Source organism: Euprymna scolopes, chromosome 21 (genome assembly GCF_053919585.1).
Source record: "Euprymna scolopes isolate OS-2025 chromosome 21, ASM5391958v1, whole genome shotgun sequence".
Taxonomy (NCBI): domain Eukaryota; kingdom Metazoa; phylum Mollusca; class Cephalopoda; order Sepiida; family Sepiolidae; genus Euprymna; species Euprymna scolopes.
This window is the reverse complement of record NC_136502.1, coordinates 27,552,973-27,562,891: the sequence shown is the minus strand read 5'-3', so window position 1 is coordinate 27,562,891 and position 9,919 is coordinate 27,552,973. Positions and strand designations below refer to the sequence as shown.

General features: G+C 30.0%; 1 protein-coding gene across 1 annotated transcript; it reads right to left on the bottom strand.

Annotated features, from left to right (window-relative positions):
- Window positions 1-3,157: 3,157 nt before the first annotated feature.
- Window positions 3,158-9,735, bottom strand: LOC145242949 (protocadherin beta-15-like). The gene is made up of 4 exons (XM_080106058.1): window positions 9,226-9,735; window positions 4,959-7,360; window positions 4,133-4,253; window positions 3,158-3,640 (listed from the first exon to the last, which is right to left on the bottom strand). The coding sequence occupies exons 2-4, from the start codon at window positions 7,344-7,346 to the stop codon at window positions 3,489-3,491; spliced, it is 2,661 nt and encodes an 886-aa protein (XP_079962184.1). The 5' UTR covers window positions 7,347-7,360; window positions 9,226-9,735; the 3' UTR covers window positions 3,158-3,488.
- Between the last annotated feature and the right edge of the window lie 184 nt (window positions 9,736-9,919).

Here is a 9,919-nt window from a genome sequence, read left to right as displayed (position 1 = left end):
AGAACTTATTTACTTTGGACTTGAAGACAATCAAATTGTAGTCAGCTGGAAAGCAGGCAAATGGAAAACAGTTCCACAGGCGTGCAGTTCTAAGAAAGAAGCTTTGTTCATGGAATCTACGTTTAGGTTTAGGCACAGATAAAGAGGGGGGGAAATTATTGATAGTGTATTCAGCTGGACGAGTGTTTCTTGTGATAGTTTGGCGAGGGGGGACCATAGACTGAAACTCAGTCGAGCACTTGCCATGAAAATAGCGATAAAGCAGAGACAAACTCACAACATCTCTTCTGTGAGATAGAGGTTGCAGTGAAGAGAAAAGGACATCTCCCATGAGGCTACGAAGTCTATTTTTAACTATCAAGACAGGACAAGTCCTTTCTAGCAGCTCCTGCCCAGATGTGGCAACATTACTCCATCCTTGGACGAACTTGGCTCTTATATAGATAGAGAATTGCATCAGCAGTGAGATATCTACTGGATCGATAGAAGGATCCCACCATTTTTCCAGCGGCCTTGGCAACATATTTGATGTACGTGTTCCATTTAAGATCAAGAGTAAAGGTCAAGCCCAGAAGCTTGTCAAAACATGAGGTTTCCCCAAGACAAGAGCCATTCATTTCAGTTGCTGCCAGATGGGGATTAGAACGTTTATGATATAAAGATAGAAGCTTGGTTTTAGATGCATTAAAAGTAAACAGCCACTCCTTTCCCCATTGTACCACGTGGTCAAGATCAGAGGAGAGAGAATCGGAAAGAACTTGGTCGTTTACGGTCTTAGATGTGCTACCATAGATGGTAGTGTCATCAGCATAAATGTCTACGAATGATGTAAGGATGTGATTTGGAAGATCATTAATGTAGATCAGGAAGAGAGTTGGGCCCAGGATGGACCCCTGAGGAACTCCAGCATTAATACTGTGAGCTTCTGATTTTTGTCCATCAACTACTACTCTTATGAACCTATCCGAGAGAAATGATTTAATGATTGAGAAAACATTTCCAGCTAGATCATAGCTGGAGATCTTGTGAAGTAAACCTTTATGCCATACCCTATCAAAGGCCTTGGATATGTCAAGAGCAATTGCCCTAGAAAGGTTGCCTCCATTGAGAGATTCGCTAATCCTATGAGATATAACTGTAAGCACATCTGCTGTAGATCTAGCAGAACAGAAATCACTAAGAAGGTTATTTTTGCTGAGATGGTTGATTGCTTCTGTATTTAACACAGATTCCAGCAACATACTCATGACGCACAGGAGACTTATTAGCCTGTACTGAGAGGGGGATGAGCGATCACCTGAATTCTTAAATACAAGGCATACTGATGAGATTTTCCAGGGTGGTGGGAAGCAATTCTCCTTAAGACGTTTAGACAGTTTTGTAAGTATGGGCGCTAGTTCTTGTTGAATTATTTTGAGTACTATAATTGGAATACCATCAGGGCTGGTTTCTTTACTGGAATCAAGGTTTTTGATTAGCTTGGCAACATCACGTACAGATATTTGTATATCACATAGCGTGTTTTCTGATACAGGAGGAAATGTTGGGGGTTGGCGGCCTTGGTCGCAAAGTGTAGAATTAGCTGCAAAGTTCTTGGCAAAGAGTTTGGCTTTGTCTGATGCTGACGAGATTACCTCAAGTCCATTGATGATAGTTGGGATAGAGCACACGCTTCTGTTCAGGATTCTGTTTGCTATTTGCCAAAACTAGTGGGAACCAAGCCGCTGCTCAGCTACTTTGTACTTGACGGACTGAGCATTCAACTCTCTTGCGTTCTTTTGCTGGCAGTCCTGAAAGAGGCTTTAGTCTCCATACATCTATTTCGTTGGAAGCAATGGAAAAAGTGATTTCTGTGTGCAATGGCAGCAGCACATTCTAGAGAGTTTCTGTATCCAATGTGAGTGTTACATAGCTTCATTTTTTTCTGGGACACTTGAATATACTAAGAACTTGTAATTAGCTAAATGCGAATAATTTTTTGTCTCAGCAATTCTCTATTATCGTAAACTTTGTAGCCATCACTTCAATGTAGGAACCTGGCTTTTTCTTGCAACAGTAAACCAATTCTTCATTGTAAGAGATTGGTAAGATGCATAGGAGAATATATCTAGAATTTCTAGCATGTTAGAATTTGTCTGATAGTGATTATGAATTGTATTTTTATAAATTTAAATTATTGAACATCTTTATTTTCAAGATGGCAAGATTGACTGTTTATAAAATAGTTTTCAAATTATTTTATTTTAATTAATTCATTATATCAGTTTTTTTTTTATATTCATATGAAATGAAAGAAATTAAAATTGCCTTTCAACATAAGCTTACTGATAAAATGATAAAACCTATGTTTGAAATATTTAAAAAAAAAACATTTATATTAGTTAAAAATATCTACGTTATCATACAAATACATGAAAGTATGATTAAATAGGACAAATTGCCATGATAAAAAAATGGAAAATTTTATATTAAAAAGTAAAAATTCTCCTTACCTTTGTTCTGTTTATAATAGAATTTTGGATGTGTCTGCATGTTGGCATTCATGGCAACATATAATTTCACTAATTGATCTGGATTCTTTCATCAGCTTTGATTCAATAAACTAGTCCTGCTATATGCTACTCAGTTATAGTTCTGTAGATTTTATATTCAATCAGAGAGATAAAAAGGTTTCTTTCATTGAAGATGTATTTATTATGAGTACATAAAAGCAGTTGTCTTAAGAAATATGGCATGGGTGTATAATAGTTGGTGGTGAAGTTATTAATGTGAAAGGTAAACATACTAACCTATGTTGTCTTTATAAGATAATATTCATTAAAAATGTTTATTTTTATATTACAAAAAGATATTCAATGTACAATTTATAATATTTCTACATTTTTCATCTGCTCCACAATGCAATGTGTGATCCATTCAGAAAAATTCTTCCCTTTATCTATTTTGTGTACCTATACATTCTCCTATTTCTACTTCTGTATAAGACAAGATAATTATGTGGTTAATCTTAATTTATTTGGGAATAATTGCAAATTGATATTCATTTTAAACTGCAGAATATTATTCTTCATCTTAAAAGCTACTGACTAAACCTTAATTCACTTCCTATTTCAAACAAGTTTTATATTAAAAATTATTGCTTATATATTTCCATTAGTTTTTATTTTCAAAATATGAGAAATGATTTCCTTATTTAATGTAAGTTTTAACAAGTTTCTGTTTTTTAGATGACAAGGAAAATAACTTGCGTGCATCACTAAATCATACTCACAATGCTATATGACAATTGTCATAGATATTATAATCATTTTTCTTAGTTTTATATTTTCAAAAGCTATATTGAAAATAACTGATGAATTCTGTATATTGATTTGTTTGTGTATTACTGGCCATAAAATAAATGTTTGTTGTATGCTAATATTATATTTTAGTAGTATAAAACATAAATTTAGATATCAAAATGTATTTTTATGTTGAAAATACATTTACTAATTAATGTTTGGCACTGGTGGTAATGGTCTAGCATTAGAAGTTTGCTGGTTGTTCATTTCTAGAAGATTTCTTGATTGTGGAAAAGGAGCAGAAATATCACTTTTATTCAGACTGCCTGAATGAACTGATGACTTCATTAGAGATTGATCTGAAAAAGAAAAAGATAATTTATAGAGAAATAAATTTAATAATGTTTCAAAATCTTATTTTATGCATGAAAACAGTCTTTTAAATTAGGAAATTTCTAAATTTAATTTAAATAATTAACTATTTTAATCTTTACAACTTATTAGAAATTTCATGTAATATTTTAAATTATTTTATACTTAAATTCCTATTTACAGAAAAGACATATCAATGTTCTAACAGACATACTTCATATTCCACCTGCTTTTGTATAACTCTTTACATTTTAACCATCAGGGATGTAAATTCTTTGCTATTTTTAGTCAATAAAATATAGATTTTTACTTAAATTGCTAGAACCTCTCATGGGTTTGAGGTCTCAGCTGTTTAATAAAAATCAGCAGGAACCATAGACCCAAGGTTGGGAAATTCATTTTAATTTCATCCTTTTTTTGTGCCATTAGCTACTCACATCCTAAGATCATAAATCATAATGAACATTTAAAAAAAATACCGGCTTTTTGATCATCCTTTGCAGAATCTTCTCTCCAATTTAGGTCTGCATCTGACTGAGAAGGTACAGTAGATCGCCATGTAAAATAATCTGGGGGAATCGATATGTTCTGAGTATACATCTGTTTAAAAAATATATAAAAAACGTTATGCTGATATTCAAAAAGTAATTAATGCATGTATACTAAATTCTTGCAGTATCCAGTCTATTCAAATTAATTTTTTGTTTATTTGTTAAAACTAATAATAATGATTAAAAAAATAGAAAGTAATTAAGGATAATGAAATATTTATTGGTAGCTTAAGTGATTTCAATTTGTAAGTACAAGGTTAATTACAAAATAATAAAAATGTAGTAATCATGTCAGAAATAAATGTATATTAAGAAAAAACTTGAACAATAAAATTTAAGCAGAAACTAGAAAATGAATTTTTCTTTCTACAATTAGTTACTTTATCAAAATAAAATTTAAAGAGTAAAAAAAAAACATTTTCTTATTTGGAAACAGTGGTTATATTCAGAAACTTAAAATTACTGGTTATTCTATACCAAAAAAAAACAGTAACTTAACTAAGAAAAATGGCCTTTATCAATTGTTAAATTTCTGTCATCAAATCTTGATAACCAAAACATCAATTAAAATGAGTTATTTTTCCTTATATATTATACCATTTCATATGTTTTATACTCCATAAATATAGTCAATGTCCAATTAAGAATTGAGATAACTTACAGTACATTTTTTAGATATTATTTCCTAAATTTAGTGAAACTATCAAATAATATTAGCTATATGATAAAAATATAATTGAACATAGTTACTTACTTGTGATAACACTTCATTTGGTGGTTGTATTTTTTGTGGTAGTGCATCTGCAGAAGTTAGTTCTCTTCTTGATGTTGTTATGGGAGTATTTGTAGATGGATTTTGGTGTATTTGCAAAGGCTGAGCAGGATGAGGCCAAGTGTTTCCTGGGTAAGAAGGAGCAATCAGCTGTCTCTGTTCACCAACATATCTATTGGAAGGATCAAGTGCTTGCGCATAAGCCACATTTGACTGACCATTACATCGAATGATGCAGATTGATAATGAAGCTGTAATGAAGACAGCTATTGTGACTGCTATGACTGTAATAATAATGACGAGATTAAGATGCACCTTCTCTTCAGTGTGAAGCTGAACAACATTTAACATTTCTGATGTGTTGTTGCTGATAGTGAGTGTTAAAAAGAGAGTAGTTGTTGCTGATAGAACTGGCCTACCACTATCCTTGACAAGAATGTCAAGCTGATAGGAGCCAGCATTTTGTTGGCTGAGTTGTCTATTGAAAGCTAAAAAACCAGTGTACTGGTTGATGGTGAACATCTGTTTGTCATTGCCTCTGATTATTTGATATTTTAGAAATGCATTCTCTTGACTATCACTGTCGGCTGCCTTTATCTGTGTGATGTTCTTGTTTCTGGCATCAGGGTAATATGTGACATGTAGATTGTAAGGTTTAACACTGGGAAATGTAAAATATGGAGCATTATCATTTTTATCAGTGACCTCAACAATCACATTGACTGTGTTATTGAGAGATGGTGTTCCATTGTCTTTCACAGACACCTTAAAGTGATAAGTATGTTGAAACTCATGATCAAGAGACATAATTGCTGATAGTAATCCATTTGTGGTTATTTTGAAAGGTAAGAAGTGTTTGTTGTTATTGGTGATGAGAGAATATGTGAGTTTTCCTCCATCTCCCAAGTCTGGATCAGTGGCATTGATGTAGCCAAGAGTAATTCTTGAGTTTTGATTCTCATCAATGAAGAATTTAAATGTGTCTTTTGTAAATTGTGGCCTTACATCATTGATGTCCATCACTTGAATGGAGAATTTGCTGTTACTATGAAGAGGAGGAGAACCTTTATCTTGACAACTGATCACAACATCATGGTGCTCTTCTTTCTCTCTGTCAAGAGGATTTTTCAGTGTCACTTCATATTTCTTTGTACCTAAATTCTGAAGCTGAAATTTATCATGATGAAGATGACAAGTGACATCTCCATTTAGTCCTTCATCATTGTCTACTATTTTCACATAAGCAATAAAATTGCCAACTTTGGTATTTTCCAATATCTCAACTATATTTTCCTTGGAAGAAGGAAAATTTATATCAATAATTGGTGCAATGTTTTCATGGCTTATTATATTAAGATTAACAATTGCAAAAGAATTTAATGATGGATTTCCTCCATCTTCAGCTTTTATGAATAGGTTTTGTACTAATTTTTCAATTTTACTAAACTTTTTAATCAGGAAAATCTGCCCAGTTGTTTTGATTAATTCAAAATAGTTTTTTGCTTTTTCTGGTGTTTGATGACTCCAATGATATGAAACTCTTCCATTTTCTCCAGAGTCCAAATCAGTTGCTGATAAAATAGCAATTGGTGTGACTTTACTTTCTTCATTTTTTATTGAAATGTTATATACATTTGTAGAAAATACTGGGAAGTTATCATTGACATCATTGATTGAAATGTGGACATTTAATGTACTTTCCTTTGTAGGAGAACCTAAATCTTTGGCTACAACTTGTACAACATAAGAGTCTTTTATTTCTCTGTCTAGTCTTTCTTCCAATTGTATTCCAAGCTGTGATGTTCCAACAATACTTGGAGCAACATGCAATGAAAATGGTTCATCTTTATGTTTTTTAAGTTCATAAGAAATCTTTGAATTTAAAGATCCAACATCTTTATCAATTGCATTTGGTATTATTATTTTGGTTCCAGTAACAACATCCTCAGAAAATGTAATGCTGATTTGTTTTTCTGGAAATTCTGGTTTGTGATCATTGATATCTTTTATGATTACTTTAATTTCTAAAATTCTCATTGAAGAACCACTTTTACGAACAGCTACATCAATGAGTTGAAAACATTGTTCATTATGTTTACACATTGTTTCTGCATCCAATGTGATTATTGCATAAAGTTTGCCTGTTTTCTTGGACACTTTAAAATATTGAGAACTGTCAACATTCCCTTGTAATTGACTGAACGTGATGAGTTTCTTGTCTTGATAGGACATGTTCTCCATCATTTTAGAATCGGTTTTAATGTCCCCAATGTAAGTACCTGGGGGTTTTCCTTCTTCCACTGTATATGTAAGGTCTACAGTGAGACAGATGGGTAATATCCATAGTATAATATATAAAAGGCCAATCATGATTGATTTATTGCCTGTAAAATATAAATGTTATTTTATGTGTATATTTTTCAAATTTACATAATTAACATGCAAGAGAAAAGATTACAAATGTTCACTGAAAAACAGAAATTCTCTTCAAATAATCACTTTTTTAATCATCTCAAATATTACATTATATTTTCATTAGTGTCTTTTTATATATCATCATTTGTAAGTAGCTCTTAAAGAAGACCTTTCATTAACAATTGAATATATGTTCATTCAGTACAGAATGTCATATCTATATACATCCAAATTTAAAATCAGAAACCTTTTCTGAGTTAACTACAAAGATTTATAATTAGGGCTATGACAAGAGAATATTCTTTTCATTGTTTTGACTCTCGAGTATATATCCAATACAGTTAATCAATTGGTACCACATCATTCTATCTAAAAACATAAGATATTAACTGATATATACTCTATAGTCAAAATAATAAAAAATATATTCTCTTGTTATAACCCTATTTAACATCAACTTGCAAAATTCATAACAGCTCAATATTTCATAGTATACTGAAATTGAGTTAATTATACATGCACACATGTATATATTTAAAAATTTTTAATATTTTCAAATATATAACTCCAATAAAGAGTACATATAATCGTGTCTATTTGCAGGTGCTTCCAGACAAGTTTTATTTTAATTATACAAAATTAACAAAATAAAGTTTGTTTGCATTAAAAGGGATGTGGAAAACAGTCTCATTTGTATGTGTATATATATTAAAAAAAAAAAACAACAATGTCTGAGAAAAAGCATTTTCAAACTAAACAAAAAAAAGTCAACTGTATATCCAATATTAATACTGAGATATTCAATATAATGATTTCTTTTGTATTTTCTAAGAATAATATCAATTCAAAATAAAAATCATTACTTCTTCATTGTGAATCTGTAAATTTAACTTAATGTAATCTATCCAAAAAGATTTGTTGAAGTATTTATTTAAGAAATTTAAATGATTTAAAAAAAAAAAAAAATAGAGTAATATTCACAATTATTATGAAATATTTTATAAGAAGTCAAATTATTTATTAACTTCACGAATTCTCTCATAATAATTTTTTTATGTTAGGATGAAATAGGATTTCCAAGTATTTAAATATTTTTAAAAACTAAAAACAGGCCTGAAAAATAAAAGTAGCTGTTTTTTTTATGTTTGTAAATTTTCATATGTGTAAATAGAGAGAAAAGACAAAGAAAATATATTTATGTAAGACCTTCCATAATATATATATATATATTACATTTTTAATGTGAGTATATATATTTCCACAATCAAATAATGTTACACCTCACATAAATCATGCAAGCCACAGACCAGAAGTCCTAGACCCACGTTTCACCCTACTTTGGGCTCATCAGTAGAACTCATTATGATCCCTTATATCTAATAACTGTGTTCCAAAATTCATAAGGCTTAATTAGTTTAGGAGTGAATCCTGTGCATATGAACACACACACACACACACACATTAAAAAAGTTTTCCCAAAAAATATTTGATGTTAATATTCATTGTAAAAATATATTTTATTTGACTAAACATTGATATAGACTTGCATAATGATATTTTTATACTTTACAAAAAACTTTAAACAACGACTTTTGAATTATACTGGGTTAATATTTCTTGGATCAAGTATGAAATATAACAAATGACATATTTCAATACTATTTTTTCAAAAATGGTTATTTATATAAAAATATAGTTCTATAAAAGATAAAATCTAAAACAATTTTAATGAAATTATATGTGTGTCAGATTTTAATGATGGCTTCCTTTACAGTGGTTTGTGTCAGAGAAAAGAAAGAATCTCATAGAGAAAACGAATATAAATTCTCCTTACCTTTTTATGACTTCTGATGTTATTCAATGTTAGCTGTATTGTCCAGTGGTAGTTTTGTATAATCTATATCAAATAAATGAGATAATATTTTCAGTTGAAGATGTATTTATTATAAATGTGATAAAGTACTTGTCCTAAGAAGTATAGTGTGTGTGTAATGGCTGCACGAGTCAGAGGAAGTTTGCTGATACAGAATGTAAAAGAAAAAAAAATACATTCATAAATTTTTTTGTTTTAAATTAAAATTTATTTTTATTTGCTCCTAAAATATTCATTGGATACAATTTTTATGTTTTTAATTCAAATTTTTGTTACTTTCTGTTATAAGATATTTATATTTGTTTCCTGTTCCCATAATGCAATGTAATAGTGAATGTGTTATTCATCCTATATGATTTGTATTCTTCTCTCTATCCATTTTGCTTTATAGATACTGTTACTTTTACAATGAAAAAGCTAAACATTTTTTATAACAATATAAAATTGATTTATTTTAAAAACATTATACTTAAATCATCATTTATTAATAATTAACCTTTAAATGATTATTTATAATAATAATTTCAATGAATTTTTGATTGCTAGACCAAAAGTTTAAAAATAAAATAAAAAATCCAAATATCTACTAAATTTTCAATCACTACGAAAGCATATTGCTGTGACTATTTTGGAATTGCTGTATGAATAGCTTTTG

Bases quoted from the DNA above. Each gene is read 5' to 3' on its own strand.
- LOC145242949 (XM_080106058.1), bottom strand. From the start codon at position 7,346: ATGATTGGCCTTTTATATATTATACTATGGATATTACCCATCTGTCTC. The intron at 4,254-4,958 runs GTAAGTAACTAT...TTTTTTAAACAG, and splicing joins CAAATGAAGTGTTATCACAA to ATGTATACTCAGAACATATC. The intron at 3,641-4,132 runs GTATTTTTTTTA...TTTCTTTTTCAG, and splicing joins AAAGGATGATCAAAAAGCCG to ATCAATCTCTAATGAAGTCA.